The 27,389-nt window shown below is 36.4% G+C and overlaps 2 protein-coding genes across 8 annotated transcripts in view; one reads left to right on the top strand and one right to left on the bottom strand.

The window, feature by feature from the left end:
- LOC145688308 (excitatory amino acid transporter 3-like) overlaps positions 1-27,389 on the bottom strand; it is an 885,785-nt gene that overhangs the window by 30,972 nt on the left and 827,424 nt on the right. The window lies entirely within an intron of this gene.
- On the top strand, positions 127-26,134 carry LOC145688310 (uncharacterized). The gene is made up of 3 exons (XM_081762347.1): positions 127-276; positions 12,178-12,363; positions 25,871-26,134. The coding sequence occupies exons 1-3, from the start codon at positions 234-236 to the stop codon at positions 26,071-26,073; spliced, it is 432 nt and encodes a 143-aa protein (XP_081618473.1). The 5' UTR covers positions 127-233; the 3' UTR covers positions 26,074-26,134.

Genomic DNA, 27,389 nt, shown 5'->3' with positions numbered 1-27,389 from the left:
AACTTTCAGTTTATGAAGATTTAAAAAAAAAAAAAGTTTCATTACAAACTCAAAAGATACGTAGGCAGAAGCGATAGACATAAACTGACAAAACAATTTCAAGTGACAGGAAGGAAACAGGAACGCGTTCTTGGTTTTCCTGTGATAAACGCGCACGCTCTGAGTCAATCAGATACACGAGTAGTAACAGTAGCAAGGATTTCGATGTTCATATACGCAGTTTTAGGAGTGTCATGATCTCACACTGCTTCATCTTATTTGCTGTATTCGTGCCAGGTAAGATTTGAGGTCAAAACTCTTACTTTTAATACTACTGCTGCGTTGTCGCGTGGCATACTCATCTGCCCATTCATGCATTGCTAACGTTCATAATGCATTCCTAGATTCCTAGCTTATAACTTACGTTAGGGTTGTAAATGAGCGCGCTCGTTTTTTGTCAGTTTTATCGTGAACTAACTCGGTTTGAAATTATGACGGTTAAGTTTAACTCGAAATATAGGTGAGTTTGAGCAAAAACTACACTCAAATTCACGCTCAATTCCGATTATTATTTTCACAAAATATTGTAATCGGCCATACCTAAGTTTATTCTTGTCCGATCTCTGAGGAGATACTTGATATTCTAATAGTGTAATTAAACACGTGACGCATGGTAAGGAAGAATAACGCTAGAAATAACTCAAGGTAACAAGGAGTACATTTTAGAATCTCGTCTAGCTAGCATGTATCATGAAATTGATGTGTTTCTATCACGTTTATGCATAAACAGAATCATTATGTGATCCAAAGAGAGAAATACCTTGGCTTGTTGATAATAGATATTTGACGCATAAGGAAACAAAGAATAATGGAAGCATTGTTGTAAGCTGTAAACGTTGCGTTGAAAAATTAATCTCCGTAACAAAGATTTCACCAACGAATATGTATCGTCATACTGAGATTTTAAATAACGTTATATATAATTTTATTAACTTATTTGTGATCTGCTTTTTAGTATTTCTAATAATAATAGTAAAGATCTTAGCTCAATACTATTAAGTGTTTCAGTTTACAGCTAGTTACTCGCAAATGATTGCAGAATCTCATGATGATTTCGAATATTATGTTATTGTGTTGTGCCCAATTCATTTATTGAAATTCTGAAGCGTATAATGCTCGCATGGAAACTGATGAAAAAAAGTCAGGTTTGAATTTTGATTTTGTGGTTGAAAATAAGAAACATATTTTGGTAATGTCCTAGTTCAGAGCCCATGTATGAATTCATGAATTGTGTAGTTATTTCATCAAGAAATCCACCCCAGCACCTTATGAATTATTTCTTCTGGGAGGAATTGCATTCCTGGGTGCAAATTCACTGAAGGAGAGCATAACTATTCTGGGTGTAAATACAGCATGCGAGCATATACCGTAAAAAATGACAGCGCATAAGCCAATAACGAACCTGTGCTAGATGGCCACTAAGATGAACAATTGTAACCTGGGTAACGGCAGGACAAAACTAATGGGTTTGGGACCCAACTAGGAGATACGGTGGCTCAAAGGCAGATCGTTCAACTCTAGTGTGAGGGGGTTCCTAGTTAGATCCCAAGCCATGTGATTTTGTGGTGGACAACATCGTGCCCGTGGGTTTTTCTGGATTTTTGAATTTCGTCCCACAAACAAGTTCCACAAATTGTTTTATAATCATCCGTCTTGCCTAAAGGCTCAACTGTGGGACGTTCAATCAAGAATCTTATGTAATGAAACGTACCCACTGAATAGGCAATTTATGGAACACAAATTTACAATTTAAGTATGTAGATTCACTGCGGATCCGAGTTGTAGGGGGTGACTTATTACGCACGCACCCTCTATCGCTGCAGGAGCGTTATTTCAGATTTTGCTTGGGGGGGGCAAGACCCCTTGATATAAGTAAAATATCGCGTTTTTCACTGATTTACTACTATTCTGTTGATAAAATCTATAGACCTCTTAAACTCAGGGGGGGGGAAATGCCCCTCCCTGCCCCCTAAATGACGCCCCTGTATCGCTGTTGTGTCAAATTGTACAGATACCCCGCCACATATCACGTTTTTCCCTAGCCTCGTTATGCCCGAAACCGATTAAATGCAAAATAAGCTTGTAGTGATTATTTCGGTTATTTCAAGTTTGTATACGGTTGTTTCCTTACATTTATATCCAGTGGGAGGCTTGTCGTACATATGGACAGCTTAAAAGAGTTCCACTAAAATCTGGACAGATTACTTGACTAAAAATTGGAATTTTTATGTACATGTTATTGGTGGTATCCTGGAACGCAGTTTGTGCTTAATAGATGAATTATCAAATGTTTCAATTAAAAAGCGACATAGAGATGTATTGTGACGAAAACTCAATTCCGCAAAGTTCATGCTCACGAAGGTATAATCACTTAAACAGCACCTTCCATTGCGTACGTTCGTTCAGTGCTTTCCAACCAGTGTGTCGCATAGTTCAACGGAGTGTGTCGCGAAATTTTAGGATTTAAAAACCTTAAATCATTTAATAATTGGTTAAAATTAATTTTGAGACAGACTGTACCAGTTAACGCATCCAGTGGCAGACAATGCTCAATACTACATAGAGTTACTACTTTTTAGAAATGTATGGTCTTACACTTTTATATTATTATTAATAATACTGAAGTCGTGGATTTTCAGTGAAGTGTGCCATCTCACAAAAATAGTTGGGAACCAGTGCATTAATTGATAAGGTTAAGAAACTAATTTAAAATAAAAGTTGCAATACATATGCTACGAACTGCTTTTAACGCTTGGATAATGATGATCCGTAAGAACATTTTTTTATTTAATTCCTCTTATTGATAAAAGTATATGTACTTTTAATGAAAGCTGTGGGACTTTTTAGAAAAAAAAAACGATTGAACCATAAGGATTCTCATAATAACTTTGAAGTAGTTACAGTTCACATTTTCGCCAAACGTCTGTAAGAGTCTTATATTGATAATTAGTAAGAGGTAAAACTAATGTGAATGAAACAGTTTTTAAAAAGTCTAAACAGTGCCTTTACTTTCTTTCTTATGAAGTTCTTAATGCTTTTTCGAGATAATTTTCTAAGCGGGCGTAGTAAGGTAATTTTCCAGAAAGAAATCATGTGAAAAAAACAATATTGAAATAATGTTTTTGAAAAATGAATTCAGACATACAGATAATGAGATTTTAAAGATTTCCAGAAGTAATCAATCTCTTGGAAATTTTTCTGTATCGAAAAATTATACACAATACCACAAATGAATAAATGAAGAATGGATGCTGTTCCAGAATTTTTTTTTTATAAATTGTCAGAAAAAGACTTCGTTGCTTCGTATATCTTTTCTTTTTAACGTTTTTCTTCGTAACGTTTTCTCCACTTAATAACCCTGATAGGTTAGTTCAGCGATATTTTGAGATTAAATGGGTGTTTAATGTTAATAACAGAACTATTCAAAACATACAAAATGTATTACACTAGATTCTCGCTAATCCAGCCCTCACAAGTAAAGGGTCCAGATGGATGAATCGAGTTGCGGGATAACACATAGTGCGCCTGAAAGAGGATGTAAAAATATGTGTACGTGCAAAGTTATAGCGGCTGAGCGCCATAAGAAACTGAGGGTGAAAGGGTCAAAGTGGGTACGAGAAGGGCTATGCTATGTTATAGAAATACGTCAAATAAACTGTTGAATCGTAAAAATAGTGGAAGATGGAAAATGTACACGGTGGTAGTTTCACATATTGGCAAAAGAAGAATGGGCGGAGTAGGTCATGAACCTCCGCCGCCATCTTAAAATCCACCATTTTGAAATCGGTGACATTTTTTGAAATGGAAATGTTGTCATGTGATATATTAATTGGAGTCAGAATGTTCTCAAAAAGTCAATTATTAACTTTAGTGATCTTTATCTGTACTTATTTGGAAGATTTAGAATCAACTTTATCGTTATTTACGGAAATCTAGGAGACTGGCACCAGTATGTTGAAAGCTTGGATTGTTACGAAAACAAATGTAAGTTAAACGTATCTACAAGCCAAGAAAAATAACTGTGAAATTTGATATCCAAGTTGTATATTAGTACATTATTATTTATGACATTACTTCCAATTTGTTTCATATAGTGCCAAAGAAAACTGTTCCGGTCTGGAAGAACCGCTTCTGCTTATTTTTTTTCCGCTTTTAGTCGAAAACAACGTGGAGTTTATATAGATACCTTTGGTTAAATGACATACTTGCTACTATAGACTGCAACATGATAAAATCTGATGTATTGAACTCAATTATTACGCACTGTAGGTAAACCGCTATTTCTTTTCACAACATGTTATATTTTTCACTCAACTTTCTTTGTCCACCTTCGTAAGCAATAGCAACTCGGGACGAGTGTAGCATGTGATATCTGAATGAAAAGTGGACTATTGCAGTTAAGTGTGTTTTCGTAATAATACAAACTTTCAACATACAAGTATCAGTCTCCTAGATTTTCGTAAATGACTATAAAGATGATGCTAAATCTTCCAAATAAGTACACATAACGATCACTAAAGTTCATAATTGACTTTTCGAGGACATGCTGACCCTAATTGATATATCGCATGACTACCTTTCCATTAAAAAAAAAAAAAAAAAAAAAAAATAATCACTGATTTCAAAATGGCGGATTTCGAGATGGCGATGGAGGTTCGTGATCTACTCTACCTATTCTTCTTTTGCCAATATGTGAAACTACCACCGTTTTCATTGTCTGTCTTTCACTATTTTCACGATTCAACAGTTTACTTGATGTATTTCTTTAACATAGCATAGCCCTTCTTCTACAAACTTTGACCCCCTCCGTTTCTTATGGTGCTCAGTCCCTATAACTTTGGGCATACACATATTTTCACATCCTCTATCAGGCGCACTATGTGTTATCCCGCAACTCGATTCATCCATTTGAACAGGGGCGGATCGCCCCCCCTCTGGATTCGCCCCTGCATTTGAACCATTTACTTGTCAGTGGTCTCGTCTCACATCTCTCCTCTGCTGCATGACGTCGCAATAATCTGTCAACGATTATATTTGTTTATATTGTAACTGCAGATAAATACGCACAGTACTATTGTGACTTTCATTGTAGCTTGTAAAGCGATTGCATGACAAAACATCCGCTGTCGAGCATCTTCATTGTGTAAGGCATTTTTCACGCTCTACGTACATATTCGAGGCCTATTTTTTGTTGTTTTTTTCTATGATGATAATATATGTACTTTTATATTTAATAAAGTATAGTATTGTGTGTATTAAACTAAGTTTCAGACTCTCTCAATTATCACTCCTCTTTGCAAAGAAAGGCCGGATTAGGGAGTCTAGTGTATACTATTCTTTTGAAAGTTTATTTATAATACGGACTTAAGTTGAACATTTGTTCGTGATATTACGCCAATACCGGTCACAAAGAATAACTTTAGTTAACTCTTTGCAGAGGGTGCATCCTAACAAAATCTAGGAAATAAATAAATACAGGGAGGAAGCCAATAATAATAATAATAATAATAATAATAATAATAATAATAATAATAATAATAATAATAATAATAATAATGTAGAAACAAAGATTCCGCAGAGTAGAGAATTAATATTGGAAGGTGTCTGAAAAAAATAAAAGTGAATAATACGGTTGACAGGGCTGTTATGGACTGGATAATTGATTCCTTTGAACCGCCTAAGATATCATGTTACAATCACGCACTAAATTGCTTGATATAAGCACTTTGAAATGTGACTATTACTCAAAATGAATTCAAAATTGTAATTTAATCACATTGGAGTAAATGTGTCCGGTCTCGGACTTGCATTGCAAGAGCACCGAATGTGCAGGAGCGGGCACTATTCAAAGTCACAGAGACAACACTTCAGACAAATGCATATTCAGTGTCGTCATACACATGATATGCGGGATGTTTCCTTTACTGAGTCAAATGTGGTGGTTAGGTCTACATAATCTATTTTATTTCTATCTTATTGCTATTTGTCGCTTGTATAAGGTTGTTTCTTAAACATTCTTTCTTACTTATTATGCTTTCTGTGTAAAGCAATATATTTTACCGCAAATATTTCATTCTTTAGTTGGTTGCTACTTCTCTGTGTGCAGTTACTTTTATTCTAAGGGCAGACAGCACATTCAAGATGAAATTCTCACATTCTTTACGGAAGATTTGGGTTCAATACCCGGTAGGGGCTCATGTAATTTGAATACATTTTATCTTGAATGCAAGATATCAAAACATTTTACCTTGAACGTAGAATTACTGAAACATCCACAACAGGTAGTTTAATCTTTACGTCTTTTTTCTTTTCAATTTCCCAAATTCGACTCATGTGATTTTGAAATTTCAATAAAAATGTTTCAGTAATAACCGCGATATATCATAAATGATTTCTTATTCTTTTTTTCTTAAATAGGGATGAGTTTTCATTTGGACGAAAATATTAAATGAAATGAAATCTTTCAGTTTTACGTCCCACGGATATGCTAGTTAATCGAAAGCAGACTTGATGATTAGAAATGAATTAAATTGTGGAATGAAGAAAGTGGGAGAACCCCGAGAAAACACACGCACACGGTTTTTGTCCACCAGAAAACTTACTTGGCACGAGCTGGGATCGAATCAAGACCCTCATGCATCGGAGATGAACGCTCTACCACTGAGCTACCGTAGTCAGTCCTTTGGATGAAGTTTCCTGAAAACGCCTTATAATTTTGTTCGTATTCACAAATAAATGTTTCAGAAGTAACTGCAACATTAAATGATTTAAGAAATTGGAGCGAGAAAACTTAGTGTGGTGGCCTGTACCTTTTGTGCTTAGAATCAGCAAATATTCGACCTGACCAAAAGAATTATTCAACTTTTTACCGACAAAAGAGAAGGAAATAAGGTGATCGTGGGAAAAAAATAAATAAACAAATTTGAAATTTCAACAAATTTACACGTTTCATGGCCTAGATATGTAGAAAGATTTATCTATGAATGTCTGTCCGTCCACACGTTCATCCGTCTTGATATAAATATGTTCACTCCTCTGGACAAAATACCATGCAACGTATCGAGACCGAATTTTAAGCCTAAAAGAGTATCCAGGTGGATTTATATTCTTTTCCTACCTCAGAAAATAAAGGTTGCTTACCGAAGGGTGAAGAATCAAAATTTGAGATATTTTTTTTTTCAAAACCTAGTCTAATAATTTTTGATATTGTTCATATTTCATTAACAACCTGAAGGGTTCTATTCGCGAGGGCAGCTCATGTGGTTCGGATTTCACTTTAAGCTGTAAGTCCACGTCTCAAAGCCTTGCTGCAGAACGGGACGTTACATCCCAATTCAACAATCAACAATCATTTGTCCTGAAACAATCCACAACTTGGGAGTGATTTTTCTCCGAACGACCTTCTCAGAAACGATTCTCCTGTTTCTCTTCATATTTCAAAAATAAATACTTCATTAATAGGCTGGCAATATTGTATATAGGCCCTAAGTCAGTGGTCATGAAAAATACATAAAAGTTACTTTACTCGTGGAAGCAACCTTCTTTTCGAATGACTTTCTCAAAAAACAACTCAGGTGATTTTGTTTGTTTCAGAAATGAATATTATGTAATATTATAGAACTATTAATGCAAATTAGTTCTCATTAAAATATCCACAATAGGTAGTTTAATCTTGGCGGTTTTTTAATTAATTTCTAAAATTCGATTCATGTGATTCTGAAGTTTTATAAACAAATCTTCCATTAATAACTCGAATATATATCATGTCAATTAATATATATAAGTGAGTTTTTCTTTGGACGAAATTTCCTGAAAACGCGTTATAATTTTGTTCGTATTCACGAATAAATGTTTCAGAAATTATTGCAACATTACATTATTTAATTTAAGAAATTGGAGTGAGAAAGCTTAATGTGGTTACCCGTACCTTGTATGTTTAGAATCAGAAAAGAGCCTAGTTGGAAATAAAATAATTAGTTTTAAATCTCACACTTGGGTCAAGTAAAATAAGGGAGATGGTTGAAAATGAAAATGAATTATGGAAGAACTAGTGCGGTGGAGTTAGAAAAAAATAGAAATTCAATAACAGTTTGGACCAACATAATACATTCACTATAAGCTTATATGACATATGAGCGAAACAGCGATCCTTTCCCACTAGATGCAGAGGTAGGCACGACGCTACTAACGAGTCACATACAATTTTATCGTCTTCTTTCTTGTCCGGCTGCTTAAAGAATTGACAATAATAATAATAATAATAATAATAATATAATTATATATATATATATATATATATATATATATATATATAAATCCTGGGGACCACGGTGTATTATTACATATTGCATATTGGATAGATTTAGATTATGAACTTAAAGAACAAAACGACTTTTTTTTTTACTTCAATGGAAAAAATGTTAATATACAGTGACCAGTCAAAGCATTGTGGCCCCTTACTTTCTGAGCGATGTCGTTGGACTGGCATAAAATTCACGGGGGAGGGACAACAGAACCGCTTCCCAAACAGTGATTTCACTCGATCAGCCAGTGTGATGTTTAACCGTAGAATGAGAAATCCTGGCGATACGGTCAGAGTTTGATAGGGACTGAGTACTCTGAATTAACATCTCAAAAACAGCGCAACCTGTTTAGTGTTCCCGAGTTGTTGTTGATGGTGTCTTTCAAAGGTCGGAAAAGGACGCTGAAACTACCACCATACGACAAGGCAGCCACACCTTGTTAAATGCGTCGGACATAGCAGAGTGTCGAGTTCGGTACTACATGATAGGGCTTATATTGAAGCACAATTAACAGCAGATTTTAATAGTGGAGAAAGCACGAGTGTCGGCATTTCACCGTTTACTGTTACTGTAGATATAAGCCTCCATAGCCGACGTCCCACATGTGTGCCAATGTTAATCACATTGTATCGTCGATTACGGTCGGATATCTGAAAGTTATATCATATATAATATGAATATCCGTAACAAAAACAACTAGACTAATAATAATCAAACGGTTTGAGGATCTATTTCTATGAGAACAGTGAAACTGAAGACTAATTATTTGTGCTTAAAATTCTAATTTTATATACGTTTTATCATATGTATACACAATGGCGTAAGCAAAATTTCATTAAAAGGGTTCAAGTACTCAATTTCATAATTTTTTTTTTTTTTCAGACAAGTGTGACTTTTGCAGGCGTGATAAGAGTAACATATAATAGTCAATCCATACGAAGTGGTTCAGAGGTGGCTGCTCGACCATCTCCAAAAATTATAAAAACTTGAGTGTAATGAACCTTGTGTATGAGAAGATCAATAACATCATTCACGTTGTCCTATGTACAAGTGTTCCTAAATGGCGGCCATCTTTGTTGTCGGTGGAGTGCCAATTTTTGCATTTGCAAGCGTTTACGAAACTTACAGTTGCTCAGGACGTACGAATCAGACGAACACCAAATAAAAATGAATGTTTACAGAAGAGATAGAGGTATACGCAGAATATAAACTTTTGCCTCTAAATAAATATGCAGGGTTGCAAACTAATACATGAAGTCACTAGAAAACTACAGAAAATTACACTTTTGAAGGGGCTGTATTTTGAAATGGCTTAAAGTTGGGGGTTCATATGTTTTGTGCTGAATACTATTACATGTAAAGAGTCTGCAAAAATATCCACAGCTATGATACTACAGGCACCGTAGATTTAGAGAGATCCAAAAATTGAACTTTGTGATTTTGATGCCCTTTTTGGGGCGTAAACTCTCAGGAGAGCAGTGCTAAATATTTCTGCTTAGGTCACAAAGTAATTCTGTATGTGAATAAACTATTGCAGAAAAATCATGACTGATATTACATAGATAAAAAAGTGAGGACATGGTAAAAGCGCAAAGAAAGCACTGCGCGACGATGGTTGTAGCCTGGAAAAAAATATATATATTTGGATATGTTTCATGCTTGATCTAAAAAAAAACTATGCAAGGTGCAGCAATTAGGCCCGCTTTTGTTTGTGTTCAGTTGTGCAAAATCTTGCAAATGGCCTTTGTTCCATCTTTCTATCTCCATGATCATTGCCACGTCTATATGGTAAGGAGGTTAGCTCCCCCTTGCACCCATGACACACATCGTCGACCTGGAACGCAGTATTAAGGCATTTAATGTATCAGCAAAACATCATCGAAATCCAATCACAGTTACGGAAGTTAATATGTTCACAAAGTTGCGTTATATGGCATAGACTGGTCTCTGGCTAGCTGGGGACTCCGTCACCAGACCTCCGCGTTTGCGCGGTCTACGGCCTCGAACCTCTAAAACCTACAATTCTACCAATCTTTTCGTATTTCAACTATCTAAGAGATAAGATTTTGTATCACAAGAAAACACCTATTTAAACAACATTAGAATTACTTCATCCCCCAATGGATATCTTAAAACTAAAAATATTCACTTTTGGCAGTTTTCCTGTGAGTTACTCCAAAAAGTCTACAATTATGCAAAATTTCATCATTCTAATCCTGCCGGAAGTGCCTGAACATTTTGAGGTGTAGAAGATGTCCCATATAAATAACATTGGGAAGACTTTTCAGTTCCCCATGAAACCTCTCTATGGTTGAATTTTTTTTTTATTTTTGGTGATTTACTTAGTAACGCTGACGAAAGCGTACAAGCATATCGAATTTCAAGTTTTTATTCCAAGTATCTAAAATATGAAATAACAAATCCAACCCCTCTCTTGACTCCTTAAAAATTAAAAATATTAACTTTTGGCAATTTTCCTGTGGATTAGTACTTGAAAGCTACAATCATGCTAAATTTCAACTTTCTACGTCAACCGGAAGTACCCCTTTATGTCCGTTCATGTAGTTTTATATACAGTTAGGATAGATTAACGCAACATTTTGAACACATTAACTTCCGTAACTGGGATTGGATTTCAATGTCACTTTGTTGATACATTAAGTGCCTTGATACCGCGTCCAGTTCGACGATGGGTGTCGTGGGTGCAAAGAGGAACAAACTTCCTTACCATATAAGCGTGGTAATGATCATGGCGTTAAAAAGATGGAACAAACACCACTCGCAAGATTTTACACAACTGAACACAAACAAATGCGGGTCTAATTGCTGCACAATACGTAGTTTTTGGACCTAGCATAAGACTTAATCCAAACATTTAAATTTTTCCGGGCTTTGACCATCGTCACGCACGTGCTTTCTCCGCGTTTTTACCATGTCCTCACTTTTTATCCATGTAATATCAGTCATGATTTTTTTGCAATAGTTTATTCACATACAGAATTACTTCGTGACATAAGCAGCAATTTTTTAGCACTTTGCCCTCCTGAGATATTATGCCCCAAAATAGCATCAAAATCACAAACTTTCGGACCCCCATAAACCTACGGTACCAGTAGTGTCATAGCTGTGGATATTTCTGTAGTCTCTCTACAAGCAACAATATTCAGCACAAAACTTATGACCCCTTCCCCCCCACACACACACTTTATGCCATTCCAAAATATAGCACTTCATTGTGATATTTTCTGTAGTTTTTCTGGTGATTTCATGTATTGGTTTGCAACCCTGCATATTTATTTAGACGCAAAAGTTTATATTCTCCGTGTACCTCAGTCTCTGCTGTAAACATTCATTTTTGTTTGGTGTTCGTCTGATTCGTACGTCCTGAACAACTGTGATTTTTGTAAACGCTTGCAAATGCAAAAATTGGCACTCCGCCGACAACAAAGATGGCTGCCATTTTTGCACACTTGCACATACGAAAACATGAATGATGTTATTGACCTTCTCATACACACGGTTCGTCACACTCATTTTTTTTATAATTTTCGGAGATGGTCGAGCAACCATTTTTGGACCACTTCAGATGGTTTGATCCAATAGTAAATGTTTGTTTTTTCCATAATATTTTATTCAAAAGGGTTTAAACACGGAATCCACTTGCGTACTTCTCTGTGTATGCACAAAGAACGTTGTTGGGAAAACATTCTTTAAATCCGTCAAATGAAAAAGCATATTATTAGCATTTACATTTTAGTAATGAGTAGCGATGGTCCGAAGTCCTTCAAATCCCTAACAGAAATTCAAAATAAATTTCAAACCTTTTATTTTTAAGGATCGCCATTTCGTTGTTACCAATGTGGGATAAAAGAGGTTGAACCTGAATCCAAATGGGAAAAGGAAGAATTCAAAGAGAGACAAACGAGATCATGCAAGGAGTTTGAATTCGCATCCCAATGGGGACCTTACGAAGTGGAATGCCCTGACGATCATTACTGTGCCAAATATGTCTCCGAAGAAGGTAAGTGTGCAACAATCAGTGGAGGAACACTACATGAATCAATTCTGCGCTGAAGAAATAATGCAGTGTTCAAGAATAATTTATCTAAGTTAAATCAAAGATGGTTGCTTTCCGATATTAGTTTTAATTTATGATTCTTTTAAATAGGCCCTAACCAAATTAAGAATTCAGCTTAGCTATTTTGAGTAAAATACAGAGACTGCAAGAAATAATATGTTTTATTATTCATAATTTATTTCTCCATTTAGTACAGAGTTGATGGAAAATTAATCATTATAGGATGGGAAATTGTCCCTAATGACGAACGAGCTTCACATGACAATTTGCAAATAAGTCCTTGTGTTTGGCACCATTAAAAGTCAGAGATAATACAACATCAGGGGTCTAAGCTGCAGCACATTTTTACCTTCCTTTGGCTCAGGTTCTCTTTGAAGCAAACCCATGAAAAGAAATTACAGAAATAAATGTATGGGCTATGAAGGAGCCACATTTTGCCAGTTGCGACGTTTTTAAAACTGATTCGAACTGGCACGATCAAATGTGTCATGTAAGAAATCAATGGAAGTACCTTGCAGTATGTTGTCAGACAGCAAAAGCACTGTGTTGAAAGAGCTGAGATTTGAACTGCTTTCCGATACTAGTGTTGTTTACGAGGCGAGACGAGATAGAGCTCTTCCAACATACACTTTTTGAAACGAAACTTCAATTTTAGGATATCTTTTCGAGTCTGCACTCCTGAAGAATATTATTGAATATCAATTTTTGTTGCTGGAATGATCAAAGAAAACGGATGGATGGTAAATCAAACTTGTGGTTCACATACATTCTCCCCGTGAAAATTATTTTCGTGTAGTGTGAGGATTTTCCTTTACTCAGAAATGAACATTTTGTTTATTCACAGTATTGTTTACATGGAAGTACGCCCAAGTCTTAGCTTGCCTACAATGCTGCAAATTCAAGCGTATGCTCCTTATGTTACTTCTTGGAAGTTTTCTTTTGAAATTTAGCTTTTAAATTACGATGTTCGTCTTGCAAGATATATGAGTAACGCTTTTCAATATGAAGTTGTCAAGCAACAAGCCAATAGTAAACGCGCAGTATTAAGGAAAATAATGTTTCTGCGTCAATATATAGTTTAATCACTTTTTCGTGTTTTTATTGTTTAATTTTTTTGTTTTCTAATTGTCGTTTCTATTGCTTGTAGTGTACTATTTTAAACATTTTATGAGGATGACATATGTAGTTTATATTTACAGTATTACGGATGTTAGAAAAATAAATAATAACTTTCTGCAGTTTACGGAACTCCCAATGTAAAATAAAGCACGATAGTGTTCTAAAAATAACACAAAGCGCATTTCATTTGTTTATACAGAGGACAATTATTTTGAATAGTTCTAACAACAGGACTCAATTTACATATTTTTCTGAACTCTTCCTGTTGTTTCAATACTTGTTTACTTTTGTCATAATTATAGTTTCACAAATTTAGATATGAAGTCAAATAGTTGCTTCGCAATCAGTAGCGGGGAAATTCAATGATATTTTTAATTAGTGTATTTCATAAGACGAGAAATTTCTCGCCTAGTCTCGAAAATGAAACGAGACGACACGAGAGACGAGAAGTACATTTCAATATTAGACACGAGACAAGATATTTCACAAGTCTCATGTGAACCATTAGTTCACGCAAGCCTTACATTTCAAACACTGGTTTTGTGTTAGCGGATTTATACTATAAAAACAGTAAACTGATAAAGTGATCGTAAATACAATGATAGAGGACGATTTGTTTGGTTTAATTTCATATCAAAAATTTAACGGTTTATTGTAACTCATGTAGAAAAAAACAGTCTTAATAAGCACGCAAGTACATAGGGGCAAACCCATGGGTATGGGCGGAGTTAGGGATTGTCTTCAGGGGGGGCAGACCTTTTATCTGCTAGGGGGCACTGTAAATACAAATGAGAATTAAAGGATCTTATAGATGGCACTTTTATTCTTTGTCAAAAAGTGGGGGCAATGGGCCTTTATCCCCCATAGCTCCGCCTATATCCAAAGGGATTGGAATATATATCCACTCTACTCCTGAAATACGAAAAAGACCTTCAAAATGTTGGATCATATATGAGTAAAACATTACTTTAAGAAAGAAATAAAATATTTCACTTTTACGTTCCAGAGTTATGCCGGCTAGGCTAAAGGAGACTGTGATGATGAGAAACGAATGCAATGAATAAAGTAGGAGGAAACGGCAGAACCCCGAGAAAACGCACGAATACGGTGTTTATCTACCACAAAGCCCACTCGGGGCGAGCTGGGATCGAATCAGGGTCCCCACGCACCAGAAGTGAACGCTCTACCACTGACCTATCGTGCCCCTGTGAACGTTACTGTAAGAAAATGATTTTCTGAAGAAAAAAAAATCATCCTTTCCTCAAAATCCTAGGTTTAGCTCTGCAAGTACATAAAATTTCCAAGGCCTACCAGAACATATTTGTAATTTTATTTGTTTTATATCGAAATAAAAGTATGATATTCATTCAAATCAATTAATTTATCGAAATATCAAATAACTATTTAAGTTCTCAACCTCATTTCTTAGTAGCCAGTACCAAACTGTGACCTTCTTTTCTGATTCTTGGAAATAAGAATTCCAGCAAGTTCTTTGCTGTCAACACTGTCTAAATGTCTTTATAATTATAGCAAATTGCCAGATGATATACTCTCTTTTAACCATGGAAGTCCATTGAAGGAATTTAACAGATAGCAGTTTGAAGAATTTATTGTTTTGGTACTTTACTCGTGTTGCGTGAACTGCATACTTTCATTACCTTTAGTAAAGCCAATAACATTATATGATATGAACATTTCGCACATGCCCATCATATTACGGGCACAGAATGCAAAGCAGTGACTTTTTAAAAATATGTATGAAGTACAAGAAAGGGAAAGAATTTTTGTCCACGACTGGGAATACGCACACAAAAAACCTTGATGCAACAAGAACCTTGAAATCCCCCCTTTTTTGTTCCTGATTGAGAAAAGGAAAACGAGCTGCAGTTATTATTTACCATGAGTCATAGAAGACAGACTGTGAGAAAATAATGAATACTTACAAAATGTCTTTTTCATGTACGCTCTTTGATAAGGACTAACATTGAATGGGTTTTGTGGATGCAAAAATAAATAAATAATATGACGTGATTCAGATAATTACGGGGCTTTTCCTTCCTACTTATAAGCATTTTCGTGGATAGAGATCCGCGAATTCCTAGATGAAAATTTGTAATACAGTGAAACCTGTCTTTAGCGGAATCGAGCGGGACTTGCAAAAATTTCCGTTAAAGGCAGGTTTTCGCTTAGTGGAGGTAGACTTTTCCTTTCTTAAAAAAAAAAAAATGCTTATAAAGGGGCATACTGAGAAAATATATTGCTATACGTACATTGTTCGATTACAGTACTTCTTTCTTCTACGAATAAATACACACACACACAAAAATTAAAATGAATATAAAATATGCTATGCACACGTTTTCTTTATTTTTCTAATAGCCAAGCAGGGTTTTCTGTGTTTATTGCTGCTTGGCTGCTTGACTTTCCGCATAAACCTTAGCCTGAGAAATTATACTAAGTGAATCAGAATTATTTTTTCGTAAGGCAAAAATTTGCAGTTCCTTTAAACTTCTGAGAGAATCTTGATATGTATTTATTCTACACTCTTCTTGCAACTCGGTATCGTATTCCTCTTCTTCCTCTATCTCGTTTTCTTCTTTCCGACATTCCGTATGATTCTTGATTAAGTTGCGGGGATTAAGGATAATTTGTGGGGTTGAATATGAGTAGTGGTTGGGGAAAGTCAAAACTGTCCAGAAATATTTAACAAAAGAACGAACATTTTATCGCAGACAGTGTAATGTATATGTCTTACAGAATGTCTAAACATCTTCTAAACGCTGTAGTCCGGAACTCAGAATTTTCCGTTAAATATTTATTTTTCTTTCCGTTGTCCGCATAACACAGTTTCCGCTTAATGAAGGGAGTTTTACACGTTTTGTTCTCCAAAATTCATAGGATCGTGAAATATTTCCGTTTAAGGCAGTTTTCCGTTTAATAAAGGGTCCGTTGAAGACAGTTTTTACTGTATTAAAAAATTCTGGTATCGTGTCACATAGGTTTTGAAGTAATAATTGCAACAGTAGAAAACCTTACCATTATTTCAGAGATATGGCCAGTGGTGCTACTTACCCGGTTCGCACAGGTCCGCTAGAACCGGTTGTTAAAATATTTCAAGTTCGCAGAATAGTTTGTTATATCCAGATATAACAGTAAAATTTACGTAGTTATACCCAGGAAAAGTAAATTTCAGTTTAACTACCTTCTTACAGGTACAGGATTAAACATATGGAGCCTTATGCAGAGTCGTTCTGACGCGTGATTAGTGCTATATTAAAGAGTTCGACTAACATGTTTAATGCAGTAGTCAGGCCTTTAGTATTACGCTAATCGTAAGTCAAAACGACTCTGCATAAGGCCCATGATCTCTCAGAACAATATTTCTTAATCTTAAGTGCTCGGATATCACGAATTTGAAATGAATCACGTGAGTGTATTGGTAAGGGTTATTCATATCTGAAACGCATATATACCATTATCAAGAATTGTCGATCCATTGTTGGATTAAGATCTCCCCAATACTATTTGACAACCATCCATCTTGGATAATTTGCTTCCAAGATATCCGCAGTACTACCTAATTTCCTAAAACTACATTATATTTGGATGCTGTGTAGACCTATACTTGTCATTTGTGGTATTCAGTAAAAATTTTCCTTTTGTCTACCTTGCATGGTTGTTTCCTAAAAGAGATATCCATCCATCTATCTACACACCACACACTCACCCTCTCTCTCTCTCTCTCTCTCTCTCTCTCTCTCTCTCTCTCTCTCTCTCTCTCTCTCTCTCTCTGTGTGTGTGTATATATATATATATGTGTGTATTTTATATTATATATATACAGGGTGATTCAATAAGAACGTACCAGGCCTATATTACAGCTAATAATGCACATAGAGCCGTCAAACAAACAATTGAACTACCAAATCGTATGTGTAGAATGCAATAAAAATAGTAGCAACACCAGTGGCGTATCATGAATATCTCCAACTGGGGTCATCTGTAAAATTTGACATGGAAATAGGGGTTGGTTGTGCCTCCGTTGAAACAAGCGCACAATGACAGAAACGTCGAGAGGAAACGCGTTGGCATATTTCTTCCTCTGTGGCAGCAACACGATCACATTACGAGGTCAAAGGCAGATGATGTGAGGGTTTCTGCATGCGGAACCAAAGGTAAGAGTAAACACTGGTCTGAAACGAATGGGACGTACAGTTGCACATACGCGGAATCACGCCGTGTAAGTGGTGACAACAATGGCGTCAGCAAGAGACCACGACAGGGGAGTGTACATACTGTAACAGTAAGCAGAGGTGCATTTGCTGCTGTTGAATGAAGCTCTAAATAGGGAGCCAATGACATACGCAATATTTGAATAGAGTTAATTCCGTATGGCTGCGACAGAAGCGCAGTGCATGGGGAGAAATATGATGGACAATGCACGATGCTATAACAAAAGGTAGAAGAAGCTATTGGTTACAACGAAGAAAGACGAACCGAATGTGCTGTTGCCAAAGCATGGAACAAAACATGGAAACAGAAAGCTGAGGCAATGCAATCAACTATTGGAGAAAGATGAGTAAAGAGCTCAAGAATCTGCTTACCTTCTGCAGAGTGTAGTCGACGCCCCCCTGGCTTCCACAAATGTGAGCAACAGCTTCCAACTCGGCCACGTTGATGGTTCGGAATGCGGTTGTAATGCGGTCTTGCATGTTGCGAATTGTAGTTGGTCGGTTGACATACACAAGATACTTAATTCGACCCCAGAAAAAATTGTCCATAAAAGTAATTTCGGGCGACGGCGGAGGAAACTGGATTCGAACCTCTTCCGATCCAGCGTTGCGGAAATAGAACACTTAGTTCTTCCCTACACATGGCAGCATTATGGGCTGGACAGTCATCTAATTGAAACCACAGCGTCTGACGTATATGGAGCGGTACGTTTTCCAATAGCGGCGTAGATGATGTCGCAAGAAATCACGAAACATTGCACCTATTAAATGAGCAGCAAAAAACCATGGCCCAATGACCTGAGTCCCTACAATGACACCCCACACATTAATGCGCCATCGGTGTTGCCGATTGACTTCTCTCATCCAGTCAGGGTTCTCCGCTGTCCAGTAACGTGCATTGTGGAGATTCACGCTGCAGAATGTCGCTTCATCAGTCCATAAAATGAAGTGAATGAAATTCGGATGTTCTCTCACGCGATTGACCAACCAGTTGCAGAACAGAAGCTGTAAATTACAGTCCGCATCACTTAGTTCTTGATGCAGAGAGAGGTGGTACGGGCGAAAATGTGATTTCCACGGAATACGCAGGACACTACCTTGACTGATACCACGATCTCGTGCGATCTTCCGCGAAGATACTTGAGGATTTACTGCAATAGCGGTAAGTACATCAACGACAAAGTCTTCATTTTGTACGACTCTTCTCCGGACACCATAGCGTCCACTCATGTTGTCTGTCTGCCGCAATCGTGCTGCTAATCTCCGCAGCAGATTGTGGGAAATAGTTTGTCGCTGTGGATAGCGTTCAGCGTATAATCGAGCTGCAGCCCTATAATTTTCCCGGCATTCCCCTAAAATCATGAGCATTTGGAATGCCTCTAAATTCGTATACCACATGAATGTTATTTACTACCGACACTTTCTTCTACAATCACTCAAACATCAACACAATCAAAGAGGTTTCACTGCTTGTGGAAGTTTCGTATTCGTCCCGTCACGAGCTTGTAATGCACAAGGGTAGTAGAACTCAATGCACGACATCTCCAGTACACGGACCACTTTAACTCACTGCATAGGTTAATCACTCTCGGACTCTACCAGCTTGTGTTACCTGTTTTGGCTACAGCATCGATCCTTCTACCCTCTGTCTGACATAGCAGCAATCGTCTGTTCGAGGCCGCATAGACTATGTCTTGAGCAAGGTCATTTATGTGTTAGCTACTGGATCTACAAGAGGACTGGATTGCCACACAATCACTGGCAATGATAAACGAGTGTGCTGTTCGAAACAACGACAAACAAGCCCACAACACATGCTCCCGGATTTGGGAGATATTTCATATTGTAGGTACGCATACAAGATACATCGCGCGTCTACGTCATTGTGGGTCTGGGCTACCCTTGGCTTAGGCCCCGAGTTAATCCTGCAAAGGCGTCGGCGGTTGTTTGCCAGAGCATGGTTTGCACGTACCCTCCCGACATTTGCCTGGTGTGACTGGGGACACCCTCGCACCATCTGACTCATCTAGTAATGCGACCGTGTTGCTGCCAAACAAGGAAGAAATATGACAACATGCTTCCTCTCGACGTTTCTCCCATTGTGCGCTTGTTTCAATGGAGACACAACCAACCTCTGTTTCCATGTCAAATTTTGCAGATGACTTCCGCTGGAGATATTCGCGATACGCCACTGGTCTGGCTACTATTTTTATTCCATTCTACACATACGATTTGGTAATGCAATTGTTTGTTTGAAGGCTCTACGTGCAGTATTAGCTGCGATATAGGCCTGGTACGTTCTTATTGAATCACCCTGTATATAATAATATTATATATATATATATATAAGCGGTTGATAAAAAATTAGAACACCACTGGGTACAACCGCCAGCAGAAGTTCATATATTGGCCTTTACATATAAGAATGTAGTTTCCTATGGCAAATATATGTATGATTTTATATGCATTACAGAGAACCATACAAAACTGGCCTATTGGTTTGGATGTCCTCGAATATTCTCCCCCCCCCCGCCAAAAAAGAAAGAAAAACTTACAGGTCTGCATTTTTACTGTCATCTCTAGAATTATATATGTACACTTGCAACAGTAGTAACCCGTCGCCTAGGTTTCTATTAAATACACGAGCCTAAGCTAGCCAGTAACTTTTCAAAACTTTCAAGCGACAGAAAAGTGAAGAAGTGCTTGTAATCGAAGTAAAATCAATACTTAGGTTCAGGAATTTACGAATCAGTTCAATGTCTCATGCTAGATTTTGACTGATTTTGTAGCAATGTAGCATAATGTGGCTTGATCAAACGAAGTGAAATGTGTAGTGTTATTTTCAACGCTTTACAGGCTAAAGGAGACAAAAAATTAATGAAATGAATATATATGAATTGGTGGATTGATAACGTGAGATGAAACGGGACAATACGTAGATACAATGTTGTTCCCTACATCTCACAGGGATCAAACCAGACAACTGATACCGGACGAGAACTCTCTATCACTGAATTACCTTGCCACCTGTAGCTTGATAAAATTAATCTGAAGAAATGAATTAATAGTTGTAAAAATCAAGACGAAGCAATTAAAAGCAACTCGAAAACCACACACTAAAAAATGATACTGCTAATACAACTGAATGTTAACACAGACCAGAGGGACTGCTGTGGTTTAGTGGTAAAGTGTTCACTTCTGGTGTATGAGATCCGTGGGTCAATCCTAGCTCGCGCCGAGTGGGCTTTGTGGTAAACCAACACCATGTGCGTGTTTTTTTGGGGGTTCTCTTATTTGCTCCCACTTTCATTCATCCTCATCATCACCCTCTTCTTTAGCCTACACGGCTTAATGTGGAACGTAAAACAAAGATTCAATTTCATAATACATACCACTGTCCTTTCAATATATACCGTGTGTTGTTAGTAAAACCCCAGCTATGTAGCATGGTAAACGCAAGACTAAACCACTAATATTGATGTGAAAATTTAAAAACATGTAAAGAGAGATTTTTCTGTTCGGACCGCCAAGTAGAATTTAAGAAAAACGAGTGGGGAGTTCGTGCTCCGGGTGCCACAATTTGTCATATGCCCCACCGTTGAAGTCTCTGCTCTTCGAAATAAGATGGTTTATGACTTGATGAAGACTGATTTCACGGTAATGGGAATCCTATCTCCCCTGGGTATCCCAGGGTTTTAGGGAAATAAGAACCCCTAAACCGTGAGAGCAAATGAAAATTTATTTTGTTCGCACCTGTATCCGTGTATTCACATGGTACAATGCTGAAAAAAGAATTTTGCTCTAATTTCTGATTTGTAGGGACGAACGAGACCGATTTCACTTTCCGTGAAAATTGGAGAATAACAATACTGATAATAATAATGTTGCAAAAAACAAATATCTTGAATTTAAAAATTTTGATGGAAAGTTATGAAAATCAGTTCAATTCAGTCCATGGTAGATAAATTGGAAAATTGCCTACATTGCCCTATTAGTTCAGCCTAACAAACCCTTGAAAAAACCAATGTTATTCCTGAGGTTAGGGATACAATTGTTCATGAAAGAAAAGTTCACGAATTCAGGTTAACAACATAATACAAGCTGTAATGAGTAGAAACAAACAAAACATGTTTAAATAAAAAGAATCAAGTATGACGAAGACTAACACTGAATCTGGAATTTTATGATAACATAAGAAGAATAAGGCATAAGCCCTTAGCACCAAAATCAATTTAAGTCAATTACATTTCTTTCTTTCTTGACCTATAGCTTGAATGAATTATAAGTAACCTGCCACACATAAACTAATGAAACCGATATTCATAACCAGTCCGAGGTGAAATTTATGGTTGTTTATCCTTACATAATGAGCTCTCATGATTATGTGCAATACAAAACTGGTTAATCGACAACCTTACATTTGAAAATATTTATCCATGTGATATTCATGTAAAGTTCAGCTGACACTTTACGACTAATGACGTTTCAAAAAAATATGAATTTAAGAAGGGAATAATTTTATGGAATCGGAATTTAAATACTTAAGATTTAGGTTAAGTTAAAAAAAAGTAAGTGGAATAATCTAGAATACGTGAATAAGTTGAAATAAGTCATGACTGATTTAAGATTTAGTGAGAAATTTTTGAAAGAAAAATGGAATGACCTAAGAAAACTAAGTAAGCCTATACCTGTCTTCTGAGAATTACACCAGATATAAAATTTGATATCAATATAAACAACAAGAATATATCATACATACATAATATCAATGCGAGTAGTATTGTTATTTAACCATGCATAACATATTGACGAATATAGAAAATATATATATATATATATATCAAATATAGGCATGCATACATACACAGAATATACAATTAATACTTAAATATTCATATTCAATGCAAAGACGTCTTTTAAGAGATTCTCAGACAAATGTGTCTAGTTTTCATGGTTTTTCTTATGTTGCAACACTAGCATATGCATCTAGCCGTAGGGTGTCGTTATTAGTGGGATTATGTACATAGACATCTAATCGCTCTATTGTTTAGAGGATCAGAATGATACATTAGATGCGGCTTTGCTTAGCCTACTTTATGGTTACTAGCCATACTTATTCTTCATGACAGAATATAATATTTGTTCCGTTTTATTGACGGATTCCGTAAATCTAACACAAAAATGATTGATCGAAGTTAGGATCCCTCAAGCCCAAGCTCAATATCTTACATTTTATTTACTTTTATATTTATTAATTTATTTTTTTTATCCCGAGACAAGAAAAAATTCGCGAAAGGAAACAATTACGTATTGTGCACTAATTCATGAAATATAAATACGGAGTAGAGGGTGAGTCACTGATAGAGCACTCACCTTTATTGGCAAGTGTCAATTTAAACTAACATAAGCTTGTGCTGGAAACCTGTTCGTCGGTTTTCTCGGAGATTTCCTATCTCCTCCAATCTTAATTATGCTAATTTTTCATTATCATTAGTTTGTATTTATTTTCTACTAGCAGAATATACCCATTCTTCACACGAGTCAGATAAAATATCTATATAAACAAACTGAACAACGAAAAAAATATCGGTCATTTTCTACTACTTTTACATATCTCGGTAAACGCTCCCTGAGATCCCCTTGTTCAAATTAAAAAAACCTGTGGTCCCCAGCCGATGGTTGCTGTATTTGAAGTCAATGCCTGTAGGAGTATCACCATTCACCTCAGCGACCGCGAAAACTATGAATTCGATACTAATATCGGTCATTTTCTACTACTTTTACATGTCCCGGTAAACGCCCCCCGGCTCGAATTTTGAAAAAAAAAAAAAAAAAAACTTCTTGGTCTGGGGCCTGGAACAAGGTACCCCCTGATCAGTGGCGAAAGGTCGTAAGAGGCCCTGAAGCCCGGCTTACCCATTTACTTCCAGAAATTATAATTTATAATTAATTCATTTTCCTTGCACAGAATGTATGATAGGTTTCTAAGTTGAAAACAAAATTTATTCTTTGATAAAGAAATCGTGGTTAGCACCACTGCTGGGAGGCTCACCGAGCAGTGTCTCAGGCGGCAGTAGAACTACTGCCAAGCTACTCAGAAAATCTCGCAAGAAAACGTGTTGGTATAGTAACTTGCGAAAGAGACCGGCCTCAGCGCTTATCGACTTTCGTTTCTACATAAAGCGTTTGTCTCTCAATTTCGATTCAATGTGTCAAACAAATAAAGAGAGAAAAAAAAGTAGGGCTCCATTCCATACCAACTTTGCTTAATTTTGCGGACTCTAACGTAACGCAAAAGCTGGAGCAAGCAATAATTATTCTAAAAGATGCTACGCCTGTTATCGCAAACTAATGTCCCTTCCCCCCCCCCCCCCGTTATGTTGGCGCAAACCTGTACGAAATCAGATTCGTTGAGTTCATTAGAGTTGAGTAGAGAGTATGTTTTTGAGATATTGTGACTGACTTTTTTCTTACATTTCCAAAAGTGAATGAGAAAAAATGTTAGTAAGTGGAGAATATGAACGTAATGTAATTCCTATTAAAGAATCTTCTATGTCAGTGGTCTTTTGAAAATTAACGTATTATTAAGGAACGAAGACCAACGCCTGTGTTGAAAATAGAACAGAGGGCAAGAGAGTTCTGCATGCATTGGTACAGAAAAATATTTGAGGTTGTTGACATATAAAGAGCAGTGTATGATTCTGCTTTTAAAGGGGAATTAAGTGACACAAAATGAATTGATTGAATGTTTGTCATGTGTTTTAAACAATATAATTAAAGACGAAATTTTACAAGCAGAATTCGTTTCAGTACAAGTAGACTAAACAACATGGGCCTTATGCTGAGTCGTTCTGACGTGATTAGTGCCATATTAAAGAGTTCGACTAACATATGTTTCCTGCAGTAGTCAGGCTTTTAGTATGGCGCTAATCATATGTCAAAACTACTCTGCATAAGGCGGCATATGTTTCTTGTAAAGCGCAGATAATGTGATAATACATCTTCCCCACTCGATCATGCCCAATTAAAACAATTATACTGCATTACGGCGAATTAAGATCAGCTATGAGTCACATACGTGAATTTTAATATGAAAATTGATATCCGGATCGAATAAGTGCTGTCGATGGACTACAATTACGTTAAATTTATGTAAATTTGTCTTCTGGGATTTCTGTAGTAAAATATTTATGTCTAATCTGTTTCATTTATTATTATTATTATTATTATTATTATATTATTATTATTATTATTATTATTATTAGTAGTAGTAGTAGTAGAAGAGGAACATTGGGCCTACCCTCTTGAAATTGTCACCCTTCATCACTGCCCTGACAAAAATTTGGTAACCCCCGGTCCATTCGTCTGGTCCTTCAGGCCGGACGCAGACAGACAGACAAACACACAAACAAATTCTTTATTTATATTAGATTTGTTTTACTTACAGGTCATAAAAGCGGGGAATTGAATTTTTTCTTTAACGTTCCACGTTTATAAACAGAGGTTAAGGAAGATAATAATGATATTAGTAAAAGACTTGATGGAATGAAGAAAGTGGCACATAATCTAATACTGGATTTTTAATGTATAAAATAATTTCTAACACCTCTGTGTTCGTAATTGTGTTCACAGTTTTAATTGTTCTTCAAATTACTAAGAGGGGGTCACGATATCTCAACGATAGAGCGCTTACCTCCGATATGATGGTTCCAGGTTCGATTCCCGGTCAAGTAAATTTGTGGTGGACAACATTGCGTCCGTCGGGTTTCTCGGGGTACTCCCATTTTCTCTACATTCTGATTTGACTCATTTTTTTCCCATCATCGTTCACTTGCCTTAATCATCCGTTTCCCTTAGCCAGAAAGGCATAACACTGGGACATCAAACTGAAAAAGGTCATTTTATTTATTTTAATTACTAAATCTTGTGAACAATAAGCATAACTAGATATGAAATAAGGCAGATACTTACAAAGAACTGATAACCTTTGAACCTTGAGAAGCAATATTGTGGGTCTAAATATTCGAAAGACGATTTACGATTTTTGATAAATTGAAAGCGAACGAACAATTTAATTGGATTTTCTTTTTTTGTTTCAGGTAACACAGTGAGAGGATGTGCACACAGATTAACAGCAACATATCTTCAACATCAGCTTGGATGTCATACCGATGCAACTAATAGCACATCATGTTTCTGCGAATTCAAATTGTGCAACAGAGCTAACTCTGCATTTGAACAAAATTTATTGATTTTGGTTATTTCAATTATACTTGCCTTTGGTTATTTGTTTAGTAGATAGTAAAATTGCCGGCTTTTCAAGTTAAATGTGTTATTTTCTTCAATACAAAATAAATTTATATATACAATTATTTTATTCGAATTTCAGCCACCTTTCCAACATTCCGCATAGAGTAGCCAAGAGTGTACACAACAAGTTGCTTTTAAATTTCTCCTCGAATCTGAAGGTGTTTACCATGTTTAATCATCACACTTTCCAAGCATGTGAGGAAGAAGGTTTATTTAAAGCGCTCAAGGAAACAAAGGTTAATTGAATTGAAACGAGTGTTAGCTAACAAAGTCCTCAGTCTTTCCTGAAATGTGCATTTCGGTCTTCCGTCCTCTAAATGTTTGAATTGATTTCAACCAATTTTTTTATGGGTATTAACCAGTAAGAAGCATCAGCTGAAAGGTTTGGAAGAAGGAAAACCTCAAGAATCGCATCACTGGCTCTCTTCGGATTGGAAATCGAGGTAGTAGTTATATTATATATACAGTGAAACCTCTACTAACGGACACCTCTCATAACAGACATATTTTGTAATCCCCAAACACTGTAATAGAGAAAACCATGTTGACAAACCTCTCTAAAGCGGACACACTCTAGTACGGACACGGACAGTCTTTTCTGTCTCTTATAGGTATTATTCACCTCCATATTACGGACACTTTCTCTAGAAACAAGTTGAAAAGTACAGAAAAAGTACATTTTCAGTAATGCATACATGTATCACCAAGGAAGCATTGTAATAACATTTTTCCTCGTTAACTGGCAGTTCAGAAACTCAGATGAAGCGTCTTTGTTTAACAACACCCTCATATCCTTTGCTTGTATTCCACTCCCATCCAACCTGTTTTAGAATCAAAAGTGATTGACAGTTGCCTGCCATTTTGGATGACACGTCATTCTACTGTTCCGCTGGAATCAAGCAGAAGACATGTTTGGTATTTTTTGTCCGCGTATTCGCATATTGTCCTAGTGCCTCCATTTGTAGACGGAAATCTTTCTAAGTCATTCTGGATCGAATAAGCAATAAAGTGTAAGTTGTTGGGAGCTTTCGAAATGCCACGAGAAGCGCTAATGTTAAAATCGAATTGATTGAATTTTCGAAGAATACTGAGGTGTGCGAAGGATAGCTGAAAATTTTTGTATCGGTAAAACACAAGCACCTGAGATAATATAAAACCAAGGCAAGTTAATAAAATTGTGGTGTGAAAATGAGAATGAAAATAGTGTCTCATTGCTTTGAACAAAGTTGGTGTGCAAGTGAATGTTTTTATAGAGTGCGGAATGAAAAAAAAATCCTGTGTTAGGGTCGATGCTAAAAGCTAAGAAGA

Source organism: Thermobia domestica, chromosome 6, assembly GCF_964235325.1.
Source record: "Thermobia domestica chromosome 6, izTheDome1.hap1.1, whole genome shotgun sequence".
NCBI classification, from domain to species: Eukaryota; Metazoa; Arthropoda; class Insecta; order Zygentoma; family Lepismatidae; genus Thermobia; species Thermobia domestica.
Note: the sequence above shows the minus strand (reverse complement) of the source record. Positions and strands in the feature narration are given on the sequence as shown.

Excerpts from the sequence above, each read along its gene's own strand:
- LOC145688310 (XM_081762347.1), top strand. The coding sequence starts at position 234 with ATGATCTCACACTGCTTCATCTTATTTGCTGTATTCGTGCCAG. Across the intron at positions 277-12,177 it reads ATTTGCTGTATTCGTGCCAG|GATCGCCATTTCGTTGTTAC; the intron begins GTAAGATTTGAG and ends TTTATTTTTAAG. Across the intron at positions 12,364-25,870 it reads CAAATATGTCTCCGAAGAAG|GTAACACAGTGAGAGGATGT; the intron begins GTAAGTGTGCAA and ends TTTTTGTTTCAG.